Genomic DNA, 24,306 nt, shown 5'->3' with positions numbered 1-24,306 from the left:
TACCCACTACACTGTCTAATAAGAGAGAAATCAAGCGTCAAAATTTAATTGGGTGAAGATTTCTCAGATTCAACCATGTGGATAAGATTTTCAGTTAGATTTTCACTACCTAATGTGGAGAAAGGATATGAAAGAACAAAACAGGGTCTGCCGAAAGAAATAAAGTTCAGAAACCTAAAAGAAATTACTTATATATATAGTAAGGGTATTTTACGTATGAATTCGGTTCCAACAAAACCCGTTCCTCGAAACTCACCTAGTCGCCCACTTACCCGGGGTCGATCCGTCGGAAGGGATACGTCAGTGTCAGCGTCACGCTATGGGTGGAAGAAAATTTTTAAAGAGATCATGGAGTTTAAAATTCGACTGTAAATGCACCAAATCTGAAGGTGATAGTACCACTAACACCCACTGTACTGTCTGATAAGAGAGAAATCAAGCATAATTGGGTGAAGATTTCTCAGATTCAACCATGTGGATAAGATTTTCAGTTAGATTTTCACTACCTAATGTGGAGAAAGGATATGAAAGAATAAAACAGGGTCTGCCGAAAGAAACAAAGTTCAGAAACCTTAAAAGAAATTACTTATATATATAGTAAGGGTATTTTGATAAATATTTAGGGTCGGGTCGAGTTTCACATAAATCCGACCCGACCCGAATCCGACATTCCAAAAAATAAAACTGACCTGACCTGAAACCCGTTTTTTCAAAAAAAAAAAATCCGCCCCTAAATAATTGGATCGGGTCGAAACCCGAAGATTTCAGGTTGATTTGCCGACCCTAATGAAAACACCAGTTGAAAGCACGGTATTTTATTTATTCTCATTAAACGTTGATATTGCAACCATAAGAAGAAGCCATGAGCATAAGTCGCCAATATTGGCTGGACTAATAGCCATTCTTCCGATGTCGGAGCGGAGGTCTGCAAGAAATCGAGCAAGAACAGGGATGTTTGTGGATGTCAAGAGCAATGGCCCAAAACATGGAACCCCTACTATCAAACTCTTCGGAGTTGCTTATCACTATGAAATACAATCCAAAACCGACATGAAGCGGCCGCAGTGGCAACACTTGGGGCCGAGTCCCAGAATGCAAGATAAGGGGAAAATCCATCTCTAATCCAACCAAAAATATGTAGTACACCAGGCCCTCTACCAGCGTTATTGTTCTATGAGGGAGGATATTTGAGAATTGGGTTTCCCCAAACACGACTGGGCCAAAGAGTAAACCACACTTCATCTACGCGGAAACCAATACAATCAATGCATCAATTTTTAATAAACTTTGAGCATTTCTTTGATTAGTGATTGAAAATTGTTAATTGTTTTTTAGTACTCACAATGATGTGGGCTCTGGCGTAAAGGCTTGAGGATGAGTATAAAATACCCCTTCTCTCTATTGTTTATGAAATTTCATTTTGAATATTTATCTTCAGAAGCACTCATGTTTATGCCGCACTCATCGATACCCTTTCGCTCTTCTGATCTCTCTGATGCCAATTGGGATGCCAAGTTCAGCAGTAGCAACTGGAAGAAAATTCAACAAAAGGAAATTATCATCATTTTACTACCATTAATTTACAGCTTGCCGCTATATTTGGTATTTGGCTAGCTGTTTTCCTTCACTCTTGGTCTCGGAAATCTTTACATGGAGGGTTGCTCTGGTTTTAACTACGTAACATAATAATTAAGGTGTACAGCTATTTTATCTTCATTAGTCAAAATTATATTCTTGGGATTAGCCAGTTAATATATATTTTTAATAAATATAATAATTTATATATTTATATTTATATATTTTATATTTTATATTTATAAATTATAAAAATTATCATATCATAATTTTATATAGATATTTTTTTAATAAGATAAATCTAAAGATAAATAAATTATTTAGTTTTTAGATCAAAGTAAAATGTATTATACAATTTAAGATAAATAATTATAAATTATGTATTTAAAATTATTGCAATAAAAATTAATATAAAATTTGAATTTAAAATTTTTTATTAAAAAAATAAATTTTAATTAATTAAATTAATCACTTATCAATTTATATTTTTTATATCATATCATCGTATTCTCTTATCTAAATTTTAGACTATCAGACATAAATTTTAAAATAAATTTGGTGAATAATGTCACATTGAAAAATGAAAATCTTGTAGCCAACAGATTTGAAGTGTGGACACCTTCGTCTAACAGTTTTGTTGGTTAGTAAAATCATTGTCTGGATTTTGAATTCCGAGGAGCGTGCTGTATCAGTTTTTGCCAAAAAGCTAATCTTGGCTGTCCTCCAATCCAACCAAAAAAAAAAGAATTGAAAAATATGGCAAGTTGTGAGATCTGAACATAGAAAATCAAAATCTTGAAGACAACGAAAGAGCATGGAAGAGAAGAAACCGTCGAGATGCAGACTCTGAAGATTTTGTCATTTCGCAGCCCCAATCAACAATCCGTCTGACAATCCCTGCAGTAAGAGACTCTTGTCACGCAGAAAAACCATTGCCAGTTCAAATTACGAAAAAGGACAACACACTTTGCCCTTGTCAATTTTCCATCGCTGACAAATATGGGCATAATTGTAATTGTGATCCCCCATGCAATTGCGTGAACAACTTTATCCACCAAAATATTTTTAACAGATTCCGACCCCACCAATTCAAAATTTTTGGACGCTTCTTCTATAAAAAGGACGTTGGTTTTAACTTCTTTCTTTCCTCCTCCTCTTCGATACTACATTCGTCTGACGAAATTGTCGCCGTTCACTTCGACACGCATATCAAATTGGACGATACAAACAAAAACCCCATCGCCCTTTCTTTTCATAGAAAATTAGGGTTTCGGTCAATCAATCATTAATTTTTTTTGTTTCCTAGTTTGATCCCACATTTTTTAAGAGATACGGGGGGAAAACCAATCCAATGGAATTTTGAAACACTTCGAACTTTCTCTCTCAATTTCGGAGCCTGTTCGAGAGAGAAAGAGGTTTCGCAATTTTATGATTATTTTTTGTTTGTTTTCTTGCCTAAAGCAACACAAACAAATCTGTACGCTCCAAGTTTTAAAGAAAAGGGACGGAAAAAGAAATAAAAAATGTCAAGATCAGATAAATAAAGAAATGGTTGAAAGGAGGATATTTTAAGTGCAGTGGATTTGCAGAGAAATTTTGGGTGAAAAAATGGACGATGAAATCGATGATGAAAGGGAGGAATTTTTTTCCATCGAAGAACCGAAGGAGGTGGAAAAATGTTTTGATATCAAATACGAGTTTGATGCACCCCAATGCTATGATTTCAATCGGCCAGAAACAGATTGGGAGGCTGAAGAAGCCGAGCTCTGGTTTGAATCAGCTGGAAGCTATCCGTCTTCGCGTAAGCCTTTTCCTGTGTTTTTTTATCAAATCATTATGCTATCAAAAAGCTTTTCATTGTAAACTGTCATAGGAATCTTATATGGTTTATTAATTTTCAGCTTTTGTGATAAAATTGAACTGGAGATATGATATAAACGGGGATGGAGAATTTGGCAATGGCTCAATAGATTCTGATGAATATGACGCGGGTACATTCTTGTCTTTATCATTTTTTATTGGCATCATATTTTTCTTATTGGTGCATTTCTTTGTAACTTTTGTTCGATTTGGGAGCATCAATTGGTAGAGTTGGCTATGGTTTCTTTTTGAATAAGAGTTCTTTTATCTAGAAAAACTTATTCAATATTAAAGAAAAAGAACCTAGAAACGCACTGCATTAATGTTCTTTTTATTTATTTATTTATTTATTTGCTCTTTTTACTTCTGGATTAGAAGCATGCAATTGCTGTAACGAAGATAATCTGAGGGCTAAAACGAATTCCCGGGTCAAGTCATCTCTATCTAGGAGTTCAACTTTGATGAAACCTACAGCAAGTTACTTGGCCAAGCAAATCCAATCTCGAGCGGTTCTTTCCAAACAGTTTCAGAGAAGGTGTTACTCTATTGTAGTTAGAAACCATTTGATGCTGACATTGGTAGTTTGAACTCTGTTTTTATATAAATTCTGGCCCCAAATTCCAGGTTAATTTGCTACCGGAGACATGATAAATTAATGGTTTCTACTTGTTGGTTCCTTTACTTCACAGATTGCAAAAGTTTGATGATAAGAATATAAGTTCCGTTACTGATGGCAATGCTACCAAAAGACAAAAGCTGGAAGCTGGTTACCTATGCAAGGTGCACTCAATTATGTTGTCTGTTATTCGATTGGACCTCATTTTCCTTTTTGTGGTTCAAAGATTTTGCACGATCATTAGACCTCTATGATATATTATGGCCAAGAGTATTTTGTAACTGAAGCAGTGATTTGGATTATGATTTTGTTATCCCCCTCCTCTTTCATTTCTTCTTAGTTGTATATTTAATGCCATACGCTAGGGCTCTGCTCTGATTGTTTGTTTGACATTACATGTTATTTCCCGTTATTTTCGGTTTTTATTCTTAACTGCATGTATAGCTCAAAATTTATTTGCTAAACTTTGGATTGTGAACCTAGAAGATGTTCCATATACAATTCTAATTTTTGCAAAGCAGGTTGCTAATTTGAAGCATCAAGCTCTATTTGTGCACAAGAAACCTAAAAAGGTAAGTTGTAGAATTAAGAAAGCATTTTCCCGTTACTCTGACTAATATTCAACAATAATTTTTTTTTTCTTGTTGCTGACTACTTATGGCTTATTCAAACATGTCATCACCACATCTGCATGCGATCGAGTTAACATTATCAGCAGTGAAGTTTTCTAACAACTTTTAGCTTGTTATCCAGGTCCTATCCCTTGATGGTATCTCGGTATATGCTAAACCTAAAGTTACAATTCCGAGAGAACCAGAGTTACAAACAGCAAGAAGGGCTCAGAGACGTAGGTACTATTGATTTCATATCATTTTCTCTGTCATTCATCTTGAGATTAAGTTATTGTGCTTTGGCTATAAAGCTGATAGCCAAAGGTTGACAATTTCAGGTCTAAAGTTAAGGCACAATCTGACGAAAATGCAAAATCAAATGTTCATTTCTTTAAAGCACTCCCCCTGAACAAAAAAGTTGGTACTTTTAGTACATAAAATTTATTTTTACTTGAATTTTGTCGGAACATAAATTTTGAGAGAAGCTTCAGGTATATTTGATGTTGAATGTGTAATCTCAATAATTTCTTTGGGCTTGATAGATTCTAGAGGCTCCTTCATTGCCCCTTCCCAAGAAAAGCCTGCCTCAGCCGCCGGAGTTTCAGGTAATTGATAACCACAGTAACTTACTAGTCTGTCTCCTCTTACGATTGCCTTTCTTGTCATTGTCCTGAGAAATGTCTTGAGTGAACCTTGTCTGGATAACTTTATGACACAGATTTACTTTGTTTAATTGCTTTAGTTGTTTCACCTGAGGACATCAGACAGAGCCAGGCAGCATGCATCTAATAATGTGGGTTATCAAAATTTTATTTATAGAGCTCTCGTATAATACTTAAGTATTCTCTCAAAGTTTTAACTCTATTTGGCATCTACTACCTATCATTACTTTTTTCAATTGTTGGGACTTGGGAGTTAATAATCTCCTCTATGCAGGCAAGGAAAGTACCTAATTATGTTTCAACTTCAAGAAATGAAAACACTGGCCTTAGAAGGTAACGGTACTTTGGCTCTTAGCATCATCAGTTTTTGTTCTTCAAAGCTTTCGCATTACTTCCAGCACTTTTCTTTTTCTCCCATGGTGAATAATCGATTGGTTAATAGCAAATTCATTTTAATTCTCTCGATGCATGTATCCTTTAACTTTTCAATATATATCCATTGTGATGATTTCAATTGCTTGTTGAATTGGTTGTTTTCCTTCTCTTTTTGTGCATAGCTTCAAGTCTGTCAATGCATTAAAGGAGGAGAAATCTGAAGCTGTTAATAAATTTAAAGCTTGTCCTCTTAATGAGAAGGTTCTGCAAATATACTGGTTGTTCCTTTTTGTAGAGATTTATTTAAAAAAATAATTATCACATGCAGAACCATTTTGTTGGGTTTTCAGATAATTTCAAGTAGAGAAAATGGTATCCTCCAGAACATGAACGAAACAACAGCCACAATGGTAATTTACGTTAACTCCCTAAGTAGAGTCATATATTTTCGTTTGTTATTCAGAGATATTCTCTATTAACAGCAAAAGAGGCTTCCCTTTCTCTAGGAATTCAAGTTTTTACCAAACAGGAGACTTTCAGATGAACCACCCATAGAACTATTCAATAAGGTATTACATCTTCCTTTTTCAGAGCTTTATTCAGGAGCAACCTATAGCCTAATTTAAAAGGCTTTCCAAATGAGCCACTGAAAAAGTTTTCAGAATAATTCATATATCAAACCACCCTTAGTAGAATTGCTTGATTTGCTGTTGATATGGGTGTGTTACTCTCTTGCATGATACATCCAGCTCTCGCTGTCTCCTGAAGTCCATTCTGATGAAAAGTCACAAGAAAAAATGGCTCTTTCTGAGGTTGGTTCCCTCAAATTTTTTATTTTTGGAATAAAAAATTTGTTTATACATCGTATTATTATTAAGTTCTTTCACTTGATGAATTAAGGGATTCAAAGAGAATGAACCAGGTCCTTTCCTTCTGCAGTGTCAGGTACACTAAATGATGTTTACAGGCACCACTTGATCACAGGACTGAAGTAATTTGATACATCTTCCTACCATTTCTGCATTAACTTTAGATTTAAAATACGCAACTTGTAGATTATGAACGTGGCCATAGAAAATTCGCAAAGGAATGGGGGGATGCAGTATCAGTGTAGGAGTAAAAGGACTACTGAAATTGCGCGACAACTGAACATTAATAGGTATAGCCAATTTTAGTCCCAGTCAGATTTGATATGCTTGATCATTGCCCTACTTTTATTAGCGTAACTTTGGTCTATTGTTTTTCTTCTCTTTTTCTGCTATAAACTCTTGGTTCCATGTTCAACTTTTGCCACTTTTTATATTTGAGAATAATGGCAGTGTTGGTTAAAGTTATGCCGGTGTTTCTAGTCAAGCTAGAAGGGATAAAGAATTAAACACAACTAGCCCGTTGTTAAAAAAATTGTCCTATTTTGAATTTTTGAAATTCTAATCCAGCTAAAACTTTTTACATATGAAACAGGTCAGATATGACTCTAGTGATGACTCAATTTTGGGTTGTTGGAATTTCTAGAAATAAGTTCACATAAACATCTGATGACTTATTTAGCCCAAGACCTTCTAACCTGACCAAGATGTCTTTGGTTGGTTGGTACATGAAAACGAAACACTTGCAGCTTATTGTCTTTGGCAGATAGGGTATCAAAACTCAAAAGAACTAGTTGTACAAACAGAAACCACCTTGTATAAAATTTCAGTTGCCAAAACCAGGGAACAAAATAAAAAAATGTTGACGAATCAAAAAAATGAGAGGGGGGTTATGCTAAATTCTTATACAAGAGAATCATAGAATACCTTTCTTTTGGTGGGAAAGGGTTTGAGTGTTCGAAATGAACATGATAGTCTTGAATTCATCCATTAGCCCCGGTCTTTCTGATTTATGGTTGAAAGCAAATCATCTTTCTCTTCATCTCCCCTTAACACATCCATTCAGCTAGTATTTACATGGATATCTTTGACATGTTTCTCTATAGATACACATTCTGATGGATAAATGAATGTTTCATAGAACACAGCATTTTACGAACAAGAACATTATGATTTCTTGCATGTTGTCGGATAATATTCTCAATGGTTGCTGTCACAGGAGCTGGAGATTGGACATAATCTGAAATCCCTAGCCATTTTGGTGGTCATATTTGCTTTTCTTGCCCTTCGAAAGGCAAATTTTTGGTGAGAATTGAAGATACTTCTTTTTTAATAATGGAACGGTATTTATTCCTTAAAAAGAAAAGAAAGATTTTGAAGAATAGCAATGTACAGCAGTCTTAAAATTTTAGTTAGTTTTTGCAGTCATGCTTTTTCAGAAAAAATAAGTTACCAGAGCATAGCATAGGTAATTGTTGACCATAACGTACATTATGAAATCTGAAAAGTTATCAATGTTTTCTTTGTTTATCTAATGTTCAATCCGAGCAAACCAGAGAACAAAAGATTCTCCTGGACTGTCAATTCAGGGAATCTCTCCTTATTTTAAATTTGCAGGCAAAAGGCATGCAAAAAAAACACAAAGGGTTCTTCTTTTGAGTTCTGATCCCCGCCCCCACCCATCCCAAAGAGGAGAATGCTTTAAGTTCATATTTACACAATGCATGGATCATATTTACTCAGAGAGCCATGTCTGCAGTCTGCACCAATAAGAAGGCAATTGTAAAGAGTTTGATTCTGTAAATTTACCTTTAACAGAGACAACCCCCTACACAATCCCTTTGTCGCAAAGGGAAAAATGACGGGCTGTACCTTAAGGAAATTTGTTTGATCATGAACCTGAAAACAGAAACCATACAACCTAAATCCGGAATTTGGAAGACAGTTTGAAGAAAGTTGAGGACACAATTCAACGTGCAGAACAATTAAAATTACAAAGGAATGCAGTTGGAAGTAGAACCTTTTAAAGGCAATTTCCCCATAATCATGCATTGAGGAGTGATCAACTGATAAGTCCCGAGCCTAATATATAAAGCTTACACTGTACTTTGAAATAGACCAAGACAATTGACAGAACAAAACACACTCCTACAAATTTCTCAAACTGTTTGTATAAAAGGTAGCATAGAGTATCATCTCATAATTGGCTTAATTTCAAATAAAACATCCAAAAAAAAATCCCACATTGGTTGAACCTATGCTCATTTTACACCATCTGAGGCAGAAGATAGCTCCTCCAAACCAAAAACTGGATTCTATTTCATTAACTTTTGTCCTGTCTTCTTTCTGAATAAAAAATAATGATGGCTTTAAAGGGTGTTCTTAGATATGACTTCTTGGAACCGATCAAACCATTGAGCATCAGATGAGTTGGTCTCCTGCTGAACTCGCTGCTGTTGCTGCTCTAATAGCAATCGATGTTGCCCTTTGTTAATAACAAATTGGGCATAGTCAATGGACTTAGGTGGAGCTGAACAAAGTTTTGTGGGAGGAGCTGGAACTAGGGAGACCAAAACCCTGGCAACCTCATGCATGGTTGGTCTCTCAGTTGGGTAACGCTTTGTGCACAGCAAAGCAAGTTGGAAAGTCTTTCTGACATGGGCTAAATCCATGCATGTAACTGACACTTCTGGATCAACAGCTTCCATCACAGTATTATCATCAGCCTTAGACAGTATCTGAACACAAACTAAATATTAATTTTTGCAACAATGACTTTACTGATGTTTTAAGTTTTAACAGCATCTATCACATAAGATAAGCTAAAGACATTCAAGTTTCAAAATTTTCACAAAGTAAAACCCGATCGGATCCATTACTGCATCTTCAGCTATCATGTGGTCTGAAAAGAACCAGATAACCGACAACCGATATAAGGCACCAATCAAAAAGAGTTCATTGTCACATGGGCATTGAAGAAAAGGTTACCATCATCTAAATGAGTGAACTCCTTAAAAATTAAAAAAAAAAAAAAAACAGTAAAATCGACACAAACACCCCTAAACTTGTACAGATGAACGCATTCTGTACACTCTAATCAACCCAGCGCAAGAGCATGGTAAAACATAAATTTAATCATCATATAAGCATTAACACCATTTAACTTGGCCCCGGCCAGACTTTTATTGGTCCAGTATAGCTTTCACGCATCTATTTAGAAACAACTGACCCGATGTGAAAAACAAAAACTCACCAGTTGGTGCAAGTTCGATTCATTGTCCACAGCCTTTTTCCCTGTCAGAAGCTCTAGAAGAACAACGCCAAAGCTATAAACATCCGATTTTTCATTAAGTCGAGAGGTACGGGCATATTCCGGGTCAATATAGCCAATAGTTCCCAGAACATAAGTAGAGGCATGTGTATTTGTCGTTGGTATGCATTTTGCAATCCCAAAATCAGACAGATGGGCCTCAAAATTCTCATCAAGCAGAATATTCGAGGACTTGACATCTCTGTGAATAATTCGAGGGTTGCAATCATGGTGAAGATAAGCAAGGCCCTGAGCTGCGCCAACAGCAATTCTCAACCGTGTTTCCCAGTCAAGTTTTACTTTTTTTGATGGCCCTGTTGCATGTTAACTCACATAAATCAGCATTTCCTAAAGCAGAATTTAATATATAAAGTTACAGCTGGAGCAATTAAATATTTATATTGACTCTAAATTTCAGAATTTGAAACTACATCAAGTAATCTATCAACTTGGAAAAGATAAACAGAAGCTTAAGGTGTGTCAACTAACCATGCAAAAGATCCCACAGAGAGCCGTTCTCCATATAGTCATAGAAAAGGAGGTTCCCATATGGAGATAATGAGTAGCCATGCAAGCTGACAATGTTCCTATGCCTGATGCTGCCTATGGTTTCAAGTTCAGTCTCAAACTCCCTCAAGTTGTTTGCACACTGATTGTAGAGTCGCTTAATTGCAATTGGTCGGGAATTTTTCAACATACATTTGTAAACTGTGCTCGAAGCACCATACCCTATGATATACTTATCACTCAAATTCTCAGTGAATCTCATTATATCATCAAAGGTATGAATAGCCATATCCATGTGGAGAACAACTAGCTTTGGTGGGCCTGTGGGAAAAAAAACCCTGAGATTTGCAAGAATAGGAAAGAATATGTTGGTCAATGTTAAAGAAACACACATACCTTCCGCAGTTTTCATGGGTCCCTTCATCATTTGCTTCTGTTGATTGGACTTGTAAATCGCAACAATAAACATACCTACCAATGTGATGAAGCCCAAAGTCATACAAACAACTCCAGCCCTGGAGAAAACTGTTGGAGAATGGAATGCAAGAAAGCTTATTGAGAAAATATTCACTTAAACCAATGACATAAAAAGTACCCAACAAAAATCCCAAAAGCATTAGACCAATACCTCGAGACTTTGGCAGAGAGGGGCCACATATGATTCCCAGCCAATTGCCACATAGCAAAGGATTTCCAATGAAGCTGACAGCCACATAGAAATCAACGAAGGTGAAAATTTGAGAGGATTAAAAACAAGGAAGGATAGAACTTACATGAAGTTTATGGAGTTCTCCAATAAAATTTTGACGTGTCTAAATAGCACAGTCAACACATAACCTCAATCTACCTTTTTCTTAACCAGTATTTTTTTTCTTTTTATAAACCACTCATCTTTTTTTTTTTTTTCTTTTCCTTGTTCTGCAGCTAACCTCAAACCAAATCTTACTTCTTCACCTAATGCCCCATTAACTTTCTCTTTCTCTTGCTAATCATCTGATGATTAACAAACAACAAAGAGTCACAATAGATAACTGTTCATGAGAATGTACATATAGCAGCACAGCTCCTTGTCTCTTCGAAATTTCTTAATGCTAATTAAGCATTTAGATGCTATAAAATTTCTTGGATTCAATTTTTCTTCTCATCACCAAATAAAGCAAAAAAACACAGCTAAAATCAAAACATTTAGCAGTCAAATAACAGTCACAACAAATTTGTTTCATTTTTAAGAAAAAAAATAATGTGGATAAAAGATGCATGTTTTACTGGTCAAGCAATGGCAGTGATTTGGTGATTTCAACAACTAAGCTAGTGCAAAACCAAATCTAATGTTGATGGATTCTTAAAAAATTTAACAGAGAAAGAGCAATTTCAGTGATGATTCCTGAGAGTTGCGTTAGGTCTGCAAATTTAGGTGTGAGTGCAAGAATTAAGATTTTGTTTTTGTTAAAGTTCTCAAAGTTAAATTGTAGAAATCTTATTGTCCTATTTTAGTGTAGATCTGATTCTCCTACATTAGTACAACTTAATTTCCTAATTTATTTTAAGAATATTTCTCATCTATTCTTTTGATTTAGTCAACTATTCTGATTGTCAAGTTTTGAGAGATTTATTTCTATTTTAGAATAGAATAATTCTCCTTAATTTTATTATTTTTTGTTTTTTGTTTCATGTAAGTTGTTTCCTAATAAGGTACTTCACTGTTCCTATTTATTTAGAGGTACTCCTTCAATGTACATTTAATAAGAAGAAATAAAGTCAATTGTTCTTTAAGTTTCCTACAACAAATTCTTTAAGTTTCTTACATGGTATCAAAGCAAGTCCACCTAAACCATAGCCACACGAGTTTTCATTATGACTAGCAGGAGTGAGAACTCTTCTTCTGCAGAGGTATGGGCATGAGTAAAGTTACAAAAAGGTGATGCTCCAACAAACCCTTCAAAACAAGTCTACAACCTTTAGAACTAATTTACTAGCACAAAAAGGTAATTTCCTAAACGCCTTAAGTTTTCAACGAGTAAACACACAATCTTGGATTGTTGATTCATGAGCATCAGATCACAAAACTAAGGATGCATCTTTATTCAACACATATAGACCTTGCTATGATAGCTCTTCTGTAAAAATAGCTGATGGCTCTCTCTCAAAGATGGCAGGAACAGGGTCTATTGTAGTTTCAAAAAACATAACACTCCACTCTGTCTTTCATGTCCCTAATTTAAGTTGTAACTTATTTTTGATCAGTAATCTTGCAAAGGATAGATGTTATGTCACTAAATTTTTTCCCAACTTGTGTGAATTTCAAGAATTGAGCTTGAAGAGGATTATTGGCAGTGCTAGGATGTGTGCAAGGCTTTACCTTATTCAAGATGATGCACTTGAAAAACCACAAAACCCTTGTACAACCTTAGCCTCTAGTACTGGTAAGGATGACCTTATCATGTTATAGCATTATAGATTAGGACATTCAAATATTTCATACCTAAAAAGGCTATTTCCCTCATTATTCAATAAAATCTCTAAAGATTTTCAATGTGAAATTTGTTAACTATCCAAACACACTCAAAATACCTACCCTAGCCTTTTCTATAAATCATCTCAACCTTTCTCAATGATTCACAATGATTTGGGGACCATCAAAAGTTCACAATATCATAGGTTCCAAGTGGTTTGTTACATTCATCAATGATCATACTTGACTCAATTGGGTATTCCTTATGAAAGGAAAATCCAAAGTTATCCAAATCTTTCAAAACTTCAATAGCATGGTACAAACCCAATTCCAAGCCAAAATCCAAGTCCTAAAACCTGACAATGGAAGGGAATACTTCAACTCTATTCTCGGCCCTTACCTCACGAAGCATGGCATTATCTATCAACGCTCTTGCATTGACACTCCACAACAAAATGGGATTGCCGAACGCAAAACCAGACATTTGATAAAATGTGCCTAAATATTTATAGGGAGAAGCTGTCGTCACTAAAACTTCTTTGGTTAACCGAATGCCTCATCGAGTTCTTGGCTTTAAAGCACATCGTCAAACTCTCCTTGCTTCCTACCCACAATCTTGGTTGATTTCTTCCTTTCCCACCAAACTCTTTGGCTACATTGCTTTTGTTCATATTAGCCAACAAAACTGCAGCAAGCTTGATCCCAAAGCCTTAAAATGCATCTTCCTTGGTTATTCCCTAAACCAAAAGGGCTATAGGTGTTACTCACCCATCACAAAAAAATCCTATAGCTCTATGAATGTCACTTTTTTTGAGAATCTTCCGAGCTATAGCAAGAATGACATTCAGGTTGAGAATACTACTTAAGAATATCAGTTCTTAGCTGTTGACTTGCCAATTTCCCAACCAATCCCTTCAAAACCATATAATCCAACCAAAGAGCATCTCAAAGCTGTTCATCGCATCCTACAGTACTTAAAGAAGATTCCTAGTGAAGGTTTATATTTCAAGAAGTCAATGGACAGGGCAGTCGAGGTATACATAGATGCCGGCTGGGCTGGATCAATAACAAATAGAGGGTCCACTACGGGATATTGCACTTATGTTTATGGCAAATTGGTCACTTGGAGAAGTAAAAAGCAAGCTGTCATAGCTAGAAGCAGTGCTGAGGCTGAGTTTAAAGCAATGTCCCATGGCATTTGTGAAGAAATTTGGCTGATGAGGTTACTTGGAGAATTAAAAATTCAGACTGTGACATCTATGACACTGTTTGTGACAATAAGGCTACTGTAAGTATTGCCAAAAATCCCGTTTATCATGATAGGACCAAGCACATAAAGCTGGACCGACATTTCATAAAGGAAAAGATAGAAAATGGGTCTGCCAAACTGGCCTATATCCCTACAAGTTCACAAATTGCAGATATTCTGACTAAAGCTTTTCCTAGAAGCATTTTTGACAAATTAAAATCCAAGCTGAGTATGATTAACATTCATAACCCAACTTGAGAGAAAGTGTAAAAATCTGATTCTCCTACATTAATGCAGCTTGATTTCCTAATTTATTTTGAAAATATTTCTCATTTACTCTTCTGATTTAGTCAACTTTTTAAGGATTTATTTCTATTTTAGAATAAAATAATTCTCCCTCTTATCATTTTTGTTTTCTGTTTCATGTAAGTTATTTACTAATAAGGAACATCACTGTTCTTATTTATTTAGATGTACTCCTTTATTGTAGATTCAATAAGAAGAAATAAAGTCAATTGTTCTTTAAGTTTCTTACATTAATTACAAAACAACAAAAGAAAAAAAAAAAAAAAAAGAAACAAGATGGAAATGATCAGGTAGCAGCAAAAAAAGGAAGATAAAGATGTAAGGTCTCGGTTTTCAGTTTTTTTTTTTAAATATTATGGGTTAGCAGCACCTGAAAGAAGGTGAAGCAATGGAGAAGTAAGCGGTAAATTGATATTATGTGCTAAATAAGCTATATAGAGAAATGTTAAAATTTTATTGGAGAACTCCATGAACTTCATGTAAGTTCTACCCGAACAAAGAATGTAATTTATACCTGTAAGGTGAAAATCTAGTGAAGTTTCTTATGGGAGGTATAATGCCAGATAAGTTGTTATAAGAGACATTCCTGTGCGCATAGATATAGACATTCAGTAACAAGTCTAAATATACTTACGAAAAAACTAACGTGGAAAAGAAACAGATCAAAAACTTACAGATTAGCAAGACTGAAACAATTAGTCAGCTGCTCTGGGATTTCACCTTGCAGCTTGTTGTTGTTCAGTATTCTGCCATAAAATCCCATAATGGCATTATGGCTTCACAATCTATAACTCCCAAACTTAAAATTCTTCAACAAGCATGAGAAATTTACTTACAGGGAAGCAATATTTTGCAACTGACCCAATTCCGCAGGAATGTTGCCAGAGAAACTATTGAAAGATAGATCACTGAAAAGGAGTGATGAAAATTAAAAAGCTAATAAGGGGCAACAAACGAATATTGACCACTGCCTTAAAGCCACAATATAAGCTCACATGATTTGTACGCTTCTGAGATTCCCACACTCGGGAGGTAGTGGTCCATCAAGTCGGTTGCTACTCAAATTCCTGCAATTGTAAAAAAATAAACTCAGGTACCATAACATTGATGAAATAACACAGATAGGTAAAAAATCAGATCAGTGATGAGCTCACAAGGTAAGAAGATGCTCAAGATCACCAATGGAACCAGGAACAGACCCTGAAAATTTATTGCCAGAAAGATCCCTGAAAAGACAACAGTAACACAAAGACATTCAATTTTGAAGGCCAAGACTCATCTCTCAGATAAAAAAGAAAAACAGTAACCTTATTTGATGACTTACAATGTATCAAGATTTATGATATGCCCCAGTTCAATGGGCATCCGACCTTTGAAATCATTCATCGATAGATTTCTAGAAATCAATTACTAGCTAATTAGATCATCGTTTATTACTGATGAACAAATGCTTTGAATCCACCACATTAAAAAAACTTACAGGTAAGTTAAGCTTTCGAGATTTCGGAAGCCTAATGGAATAGAGCCATTATGGCGATTACCGTGCACATTGCTGAAAGATAAATTTAACCAGCCAAGTCAGTTTTAAGATTTAAATAATAAGCTTTTAAAAATTCTGACATTCAATTGATATCTTACAACTGATTCAGGGCCTTGCAGAAGCTGATGTTATGTGGAATGGGTCCTTCCAAGTGATTGTTGGCAAGATTCCTAAGAAAATAGTGACAAATTGGACAAATAACGGCAGCAAATGAGAATATGCATTGCAAATTAATTAAAACTTACAGTTCAAACAACTGCTCCAGCTTCCCAAGTTCAGCAGGGATTGTATCGACTAGCTGATTGTCATTTAATTGTCTGCAGGATAATTAACTTAGTGGCATACCCCATAAACATCATACGAGGAAATGCTGCACATACATAGCTACAATTACTGAATAGAAAGGAACGGCAACTCACAAGTAGCTAAGTTTTGACATATTGCCCAGCTCTGGTGGAATTGGGCCAGTAAGCTTGTTTCCATGGAGGTACCTGGCTCGACAAACAAATAAATAAGCATACAGAACACATAAGTAAAAGTATGCTCATTAAAGTTCTTCAGCAATAATAACTCACAATTTTCCAGTGTATGATAAATTGCCAAGTATTCGTGGAATAGGCCCAACTAGTTCATTCTCACTCAAATCCCTGGAGAAAAAAAGGATCAGAACATGTTTTTGCCATGTAATACAACAAGCATAAAACAGAAGCTATTAGGAAACAGATTATTCAGATTTTGGAAATTGGAATACTTACAATACAGCAAGGGCCTGCATTAAACCAATTACCTCAGGAATTTTCCCTGTAAGCTTATTTCCTTGAAGTGACCTATCACAAGTAAGCCTATTCAGATTTTTGTGGATATACTATACAGATTCCCAAATCTGCAAGTAGCTATGCACATCTACAACAAATTTCCAAGGATCGAAATAATGATCATGCATAAGCTTTAAAAGAAACTTACAAAGTCGCAACTTGTAAGAAACCAATATTATATGGTATCTCCCCACTAATCTGATTATAAGAAATATCCCTAAAATTGCCAATCAATAAAGGTTAAAAATGGAGAACTACGTTCCAAAAAAATAACTCATGTCCTCAGAGGCGTGCAACTTACAAGATTTCAAAACTAGTACAGTTACCAATGCTGTCCGGGATTCTACCAGTTAAATCATTTCCCCTGACATCACTGAAAACAATATATAACATGATTTATATCACTGAAAACATGATCTAATAGGAGAATTGAAAACAAGAGTAAGAAACTACACTATCACAAGAACTTACAAATACCACAGGCTAGTCAATTGACACATATCAGGTGAAAGAGATCCAGTCAACATATTGCCCCGCAATCCACTGTAAAAGGTACTCCATACCATGTGAGGATAAGAACAAGTTTAAAATTTTCAATAATACATACTGGTATATGGTCACCCCAGCGAGTCAAATTTTAACACTTAGTAATAAAACAATAAGAATGGCAATCCTGAACAGACTTCCTAAGAAGGATCGACTGAATTCTCGGGGATCATGACTGATGGAGGATGTGTATTATGCAAACAGGAGGTGTAAACTCAAAACCATATTTTCTTTAGCTACAGCTATTCTAAAGCAGTGTGGACAAAAGTGCTGAGGCTCTGTAATCTGCAGAGACATCGTTGGATGGAAGGAAGAGTTCCAATGGGCAATGGAAGACTTCAAGGGTAGGCTCTGCTATCCTATTAAGATTAGCTTGGGGAATATACATTTACCTGATATGGAAGGAAGGGAATAAAAGGCAGCTCAATAAAGAAGAAGGTGCTGGTGAGCAGCTCTCAAAGCAGATCAAGGAAATGGTCAGACTCAGATTGATGGGATTAATCGGGTCAACAGGAACTTATATAAGAGATGGGACTTATGTAGAGAGAGTTTCATTCCGTAATTCTTGTGCAATTAGCATTGGTTGTACAGTTGATTTGTAGCAGTGCTCACTGCTCCTTGGATAATAAAATTACAATTTATGCAAAAAAATTAATAGTTGTTAGAATTTCACCATGTTGTAAAGGTTTTAGTAACTACAAAAAGGAGGCCACTGATTTGATATTCAATTGGCTACAGTGATGGCACCGATACTTACAGATACTGCAATACTTCATTCCAATAAATTAGCCTGGGTATCTCCCCCGTAAGCTGGTTTCTTGCTAGATCGCTGAAAGTACAAAATCCAGCAGAAACTTATAGCAAACCTTTCAGCTGTAATAAGCAGCTAAGATTATCATACACAGTGATGGAATAATGTAATGAACTCACAGAGTTTTCAGGTTAGGAATCTGAGTTAATGTTGAAGGAATAGGGCCATTTAGCTGATTGTTCTTCAAATTCCTGAATGAAGGGTTCAAACCGTGTCTTTTAGTAACAACTGAATACATTGATTTAAACAAGACAGGATATAAACAACACTTACAAAAATTCAAGCCCCTTGAGTTTAGATATGGAGAAAGGTATGTCTCCATACAACATATTGTCAGATAAATCCCTGCATTATGCAGTAGAAATAAAACATGAACAAACAAAACCCCAGGAAGACTTGAGCAAATAAACTTAAAGACCATAAGCCATTGAGGAATTACAGGTAAGAAAGAGAACCGCAATTTCCGATCTCATCTGGGATTTGTCCAGTCAATTTGTTCCCCTCCAAGTCTCTACCGTATTAGAAAAAAATAAAACGCTCGTGAGATTATCAGCAAGCTACTGAAATGCCTCAAACTGAAAAATCACAGAAACAAGACATACATGGACTGCAGGTTCCTCAAATCACCAATGGCTGACGAAATCTCCCCACCAAGGATCAAATTTGACAAGTTCCTTGAATCAAGAAACCAAGAAGGCACCAAAACGAATCACAAAAGAAACCCAGTTCAAACACTTATTTTGATAACTCAAAATGGAGTTAAACCACGAATCACACAAACTGAGCTAGGTAACACTGACAAGAAATTGTATAAAAAAATCAAGGGAGAAACTCACAAGGAAACCACAGAAAGGCTGACATTGTCACAGAAGACACCACGCCAAGAACAAAAATCAGCATTGTCGACATCATCCCAGTCAAGCAGCACATTTGCCACGTTGCTAAATGACGCCTTTATGGACATCAACGCCTTCCCTGTAACCACCAATAGTTATCTTCTATCATGTACTTTTACCAGGTATTGGAGCACAACAGTTTCTAACGGCAGAACATATAGTATTTAAAGTTACGACTTCCCTAAGGACGATCAAATTAATGAGTTAAAACTATACTATCTCCTTCGCCAAAGGGATTCCATTCTGACTACAGCTAACGTTAATGACAAAGAACTTGAGAAATACTTGAACTCTTAGAGAATGTTAGTTCCCAGCAGTCTGCTATAATCGTGGAAAAAGGACTTTATCACCGAGTTCTTTGCTTTTTAGCTCCAAACGAAAAAAGTGTAGCTTGAATTTTAAAGTTCGGGCGACGAGGTTCACCAAATGCTACAGTTTTAAAGCACTTTTTACACAACCTACTACAGTAAAAAAAATTCAGGAAAAGGAAATCAATAACCAAAATGATTCAGTTCTCAAATGTATCAACTTTTTGTGCAACAAAACAACCACTATAATTTCCAAAAATAGAACACTGAGCTCCAAATGGATAAAAGAATACGAAAAGCTCGAAAGCTACATTCACCAACTAAACCACCCAGAGAAAAAAGGTACCTTCATCATTGAGTGAAGAAGCAATAGGACAAATAACAAGAAACACCATCGCCATTACTAAAACCCCATAAAGCTCCTTCCTTTTCTCCCTCTTCTCCAACAACACCCCTTCCTCCATTCTCACCTCCAGCAACACTGCAACAAACCCAGAACGAAAACCCCAAGAGAAAACGAAAAAATAGAAGAAACTTGCCCACGACATAAAAGAAGAAAAAGCTTAAAAGCTCGGGTTCAGTGTAGAAACAGAGAGAGAAGAAGAGAACAGGCGTCTAACGTGAACTGCAAGGAAGTGATGAAAGGGAGAAATGTTAATGAAGAGATAGAAAAACAGAGTAAGCTCTCTCTCTCTCTTACTCTACAGACAGCCTGTGAAAGACAGAAAAAACTGCAACAAAGTATCAAAGGATATTGTAAACGGTGGTGAAGCGACGTTTAGAGACTTCACTCAGAAAAATCCATGCTAATGCTACTACTCAAAATTGTAAATTACTAAAATATAAAAAAAAAAATGCCATTTTATTTTTTTTTATTGGTAGAGAAATTCAGACTCGGCCGTCATTTGTACTACTGTTTCCAAAAGTGGTTGCATTTTTTGACAGCTATATCCCCCAGCGAATCACTCACTCTCTTTCCTTTATAAGCCTGAGCGCGTGGATTAATCGACGGCATTAATAAGGGTTATGATGAGGTTTGCAGCGCAAGCGAAAGGGAGGGAGAGTGAAGAAACGTTGTCGTACGCAGGGGGAGTAGGGAGGGATGAGGCGTGCTTAAATGCCTTGTCAGTGATAACGGAACAACACCATTTGGTTTTGGTTGGATTTCAAATTCAACTGTCAATGGGATCTTGCTTTTCCATCCCCTATCTTTTGCTATTTCCCCGGTTATCCTTTTTTGTTCCGCTGTCGTCGTTGCAATTCAAGCGATCGAGAACTGAAGCCTTTGCTCTGAAGAGGGTACTGTAATATTTAATTACCCTTGTGGGCACATTGTCATGCGTATATACTTCAAACAAACAAACATCACCATTTTATCATTTTATGTTTATTTATTGTCGTATTGTATTAAATCAATTCTGAAACTAATAAATACAGTTTTTAATTTCAACATTCATGAGAAGAATTATTTGTTGGATACTTCCAGCTCGAACAGCTAAAAAAGCTAACTTTTCTAACAGGTTTAGATTAGGCCCAATGGTCAAAGTTTTCTCTCTCCTTTTATTGGTATTATTGGATTTTGTTAACTATTGTTTTAAAATTATAATATTAGATAATATATATTTTAAAAATTATCAAATTTTATTAATTATTATATTTACTATATTGTAAATAATAATTTAACTAATTTTTAAAAATATTTTTTTAAAAGAAAGCAAATGTTTATAAAAAGAAAAGAAAGATGATGAGATTAAAACTCACAATTACATAATTTTTTTTAAAAAAAATTTTTAACTATAGATCAAGATATGAAAGATAAAATTTAATAGTTGAAACTTGATAATAAAATTTCAAAAATTGTGTACCTAAATTTAAAATTCAATAATTGATGATTTTATTAATTATATGTAACCTCGGACACCAGTTCGATTTTATGATCCATTTTCTTTTTAAGTGATAGCTTGTTAGGCAGCTTTGTGAGCATCACATTACTAAAGGTTTTCAACATCTTTAGCACCTTCAAAGGTGATTCGGTCTCTTTTTACCTTGACTCATCATATTTCAGTGCTGTTAAGAAAGTGTCTTCTTGTCTGTTTATCGTCTTGGTAAATTGGATGGTTGATACCACCCGTGATTTAACTCCAGACCCTCTCTTTAATGATATTAGATGTCTCACAAAATAAAAATGATGTGAATTTTTTTATATCTTAAAAATTTTTTTATTATGTTTGATGTGAAATTCAAATTTTTTTTTTAAGATCGTGACACATCTATGATCCCCCTAAAGTCTAACCAGAGTCAACGTTTTAGATCATTAGTACGTCCTCCATCCTCCATGCAACTATAAACACGTAAAAGATTGATTGATTGTTTGTTTCCTTTAATTTAGATGATATATTATTATTATATAAAAAAAAATCTGATTACACTTTTCCTGCAGTCTGCAGCCAAAAACAAATTTGTTCGTTTAAAGCTGCTCGTGCTGCCTTCCTAATTCTACACAATCTTCACTTGCTTTTTTGGATTAGACGGATTTTTTTTTTTTTTTAAATTGGGTGTTCATTGGGATTGGGTCCCACCATCTTCTAATTCAAGGTTCAAAATCCCAATATATCCACACTCATATCTGATTCTGTTTTGTAGGTTTCCAAAGCCCAGGCATGCCTTTTCCATATTTGAAATTACTGAAAAACCCTCAAATCCAAATTAATTTTCCTTTTTTTTTTTTAATAAAAAGAGATCCAAGGCATAAGTAACGTTTTCTTTTCCTTAGATCCAAATCACGACCTAAAACGAAGAAGCCGTTTAGTTGCTTTCAGTTAGTTCAGGTAGCCGAGGCGCTGCGACCACCATCCCATCATCAAGAACTAGGAAATCACGTGGCGAAATTATAGACCACCTAGTATGAGGTCCTAGAAAGGTCATAGCTGAGCTGAGTTGGTGTAGCTGCAGCAGTAGGGGTAGGGGCTGAGCCAGCAAGCCGTTGGACTTAACCAAATAAATTAAAAGGTCGAAGCAAACGGCGGCATGTCACGCCGTCAGATGTATTGCCGGCGAGACAAAGCCACGTGGGGATCCCCTCCTGTCCTACCGCATTGCAAAGACACAAAAAGGAATTTAATATTGGGTCTCCAAAAGTTGAGATTGATGTGATTTAGATGATGAGTGTACTAGATTTCAAGTTCGAAGATTCGCTCTCTTCTTTTCCATATACGGCCCATCAAAATCAAACTTGCCCAACCATCGAATAAGAAGGCAAGAGGAAGGATATTTTGCATTTTTTTTGGACTTTTATCTTTTTAATATTTATGTAAATTTAAATTAAAATACATTTTAGCTTGTTAATATATAAAAAAAACTGTTGTATTTATTATTAATTAATTTTATATTAGATATTCATTTAAAATTTTAATATAATATTAATCCCATTCATTAGTGTTTTTGTGATAGATTAATATCTTTATACTTAAAAATTCATGTCATATAATAATTTTATTGTCCTAAAGATAATATCAAAATAATGATAAAATAAATTTTATATTTATTAAATTAAAAAATAGTTTAAAAATATATAAATATAACAAAAATTACTTCATTTATAATTAATTAATTTTAAATTAAATATCCATCTTAAAATATAAGAATTGATCCTATCTACATTACTATATTTATTAATATTTTTTATTAAATGGAATGTAAGTTAAATTTTTAGATATGTATACGAGATTTTGTTTGGTAGAATTTAAATGAAAATGATTTTTTGGAATGGTACACAGTAGACTGAAAAAGAAGGTCGAGCAGTCAAACGGTCAACCTGAAGACCAGAAGCAAGACATTATAGTTGTTAGGCAGGTACGCATACATCAACGAAATTTAAAAAAAAAAAATAATTAAAAAAGAAAAAGGAAAGAAAGGGGAGAGTGGGAATTATAACTATACCCGTCATAGGACCCGTGATCATTACTTTTAGCATACGCTCCATTTTTTTTTTTTTACACAACCGAGATTTCAAGACAAAGTTGGGCGTCTACATGAATAACTTTGGGCGTGATATTGAATTCTCTGTCATCTGCATTTCATTACATGATATTGAATTTTCATTTTGAAATTCTATATTTCCATTTTGGAGCAAATGAAATGATTTTCTTATGAACATTTACTTGAAAAAATTTCGTTATGAGCATTTATTTTTGGCAACCCCTGCAGCATAATATATACATATACCCATCTTTACCTCTTTAATCTCCAACTTTCAAATTTCAAGTGCATTAGAGTCCTTTAAGTTGAAAGTATTCTTATAGATCTTATTGTTTAAATTTTGTTAACTCTAATTGTATATATCAAAATATCAATCCTAAATTCGGATCAAACAGAAAAGATTATGATAGGATGACAGCTAATATAAAACATAATAAAATCATGATAAAATATCAAAATAAAAATTTTTGTTGAATTGTCACCTCCAACATCGCACTATATATTAGAATTCGAATGTAATGATAAACGAGTAAGAGTTGTTAGCTCATTGCTCAAAAGTAACATATCACATCTTCATCCTATGTGGTGTCAAATAGACAAAAATTCTTGTGTTTTAATGGACAAATACAAGTAAAAAAGCTAGTTCATGGAAATAAATTATGCATACCTACTTTGAATATAGGATCCTTAACTAATAAGCTAATAGAGATATGAGAGATCATGACTCGGAGAGGAATTAATATTATATCTTCAAAAAAGTTAATTAGGTAAAGGAAAATGCTAGAGAAATAAAAAACATTGGATTTGGTAAATAGGTAAAGATAATAGTAGAAATGGAGTGAGAATAATTATCGATAAGAATTTAAAAGATGATGTAGTTAAGGTTAAAATAAAAAGAAATAGAATTTTACATGTTAAACTTATTTTATAAGAAGAAACAATTAATGTCATTAGTGCTTATACCCCACAAATAGGTTTAGATCAAACGAGTAAGCAAAAATTTTGATAAGATTTAGATAAAAT

General features: G+C 34.7%; 2 protein-coding genes across 3 annotated transcripts; one reads left to right on the top strand and one right to left on the bottom strand.

The window, feature by feature from the left end:
* Positions 1-2,675: 2,675 nt before the first annotated feature.
* LOC111310460 (uncharacterized) lies at positions 2,676-8,100 on the top strand. Of its 2 annotated transcripts, XM_022909963.2 has the most exons (17): positions 2,676-3,376; positions 3,477-3,566; positions 3,811-3,970; positions 4,125-4,215; positions 4,573-4,623; positions 4,805-4,902; positions 5,001-5,079; positions 5,205-5,267; positions 5,405-5,455; positions 5,599-5,657; positions 5,882-5,960; positions 6,050-6,109; positions 6,206-6,268; positions 6,449-6,511; positions 6,600-6,644; positions 6,755-6,858; positions 7,785-8,100. In XM_022909963.2, the coding sequence occupies exons 1-17, from the start codon at positions 3,184-3,186 to the stop codon at positions 7,807-7,809; spliced, it is 1,374 nt and encodes a 457-aa protein (XP_022765698.1). In that variant the 5' UTR covers positions 2,676-3,183; the 3' UTR covers positions 7,810-8,100. The 2 variants fall into 2 exon arrangements, with proteins under 2 accessions (XP_022765698.1, XP_089621903.1); XM_089765777.1 differs by lacking the exon at positions 5,405-5,455.
* Positions 8,101-8,586: 486 nt separating this feature from the next.
* Positions 8,587-20,110, bottom strand: LOC111310453 (LRR receptor-like serine/threonine-protein kinase ERL2). The gene is made up of 27 exons (XM_089765776.1): positions 19,652-20,110; positions 18,938-19,076; positions 18,704-18,775; positions 18,541-18,612; positions 18,375-18,446; positions 18,221-18,292; positions 18,048-18,119; positions 17,216-17,287; positions 17,046-17,117; positions 16,893-16,961; positions 16,685-16,756; positions 16,505-16,576; positions 16,349-16,420; positions 16,175-16,246; positions 16,028-16,099; positions 15,870-15,941; positions 15,714-15,785; positions 15,544-15,615; positions 15,385-15,456; positions 15,226-15,297; positions 15,064-15,135; positions 14,904-14,975; positions 11,011-11,084; positions 10,779-10,907; positions 10,365-10,703; positions 9,819-10,189; positions 8,587-9,303 (listed from the first exon to the last, which is right to left on the bottom strand). The coding sequence occupies exons 1-27, from the start codon at positions 19,851-19,853 to the stop codon at positions 8,935-8,937; spliced, it is 3,060 nt and encodes a 1,019-aa protein (XP_089621902.1). The 5' UTR covers positions 19,854-20,110; the 3' UTR covers positions 8,587-8,934.
* Positions 20,111-24,306: the final 4,196 nt, after the last annotated feature.

The sequence above is a fragment of the Durio zibethinus genome, chromosome 9 (genome assembly GCF_047325235.1).
Source record: "Durio zibethinus cultivar Kanyao isolate XHJ-2024 chromosome 9, ASM4732523v1, whole genome shotgun sequence".
Taxonomy (NCBI): Eukaryota; Viridiplantae; Streptophyta; class Magnoliopsida; order Malvales; family Malvaceae; genus Durio; species Durio zibethinus.
The sequence above is the reverse complement of the archived record's forward strand: the minus strand, read 5'-3'. Positions and strand labels throughout refer to the sequence as shown.

Coding starts and splice junctions, on each gene's coding strand:
- LOC111310460 (XM_022909963.2), top strand. CDS start 3,184: ATGGACGATGAAATCGATGATGAAAGGGAGGAATTTTTTTCCATCGAA. Junction 3,567..3,810: donor TTCTGATGAATATGACGCGG/GTACATTCTTGT, acceptor CTTCTGGATTAG/AAGCATGCAATTGCTGTAAC. Junction 3,971..4,124: donor TCCAAACAGTTTCAGAGAAG/GTGTTACTCTAT, acceptor TTTACTTCACAG/ATTGCAAAAGTTTGATGATA.
- LOC111310453 (XM_089765776.1), bottom strand. CDS start 19,853: ATGTCGTGGGCAAGTTTCTTCTATTTTTTCGTTTTCTCTTGGGGTTTT. Junction 16,962..17,045: donor TGTACTAGTTTTGAAATCTT/GTAAGTTGCACG, acceptor TGGCAATTTTAG/GGATATTTCTTATAATCAGA. Junction 9,304..9,818: donor AATCGAACTTGCACCAACTG/GTGAGTTTTTGT, acceptor GTTTGTGTTCAG/ATACTGTCTAAGGCTGATGA.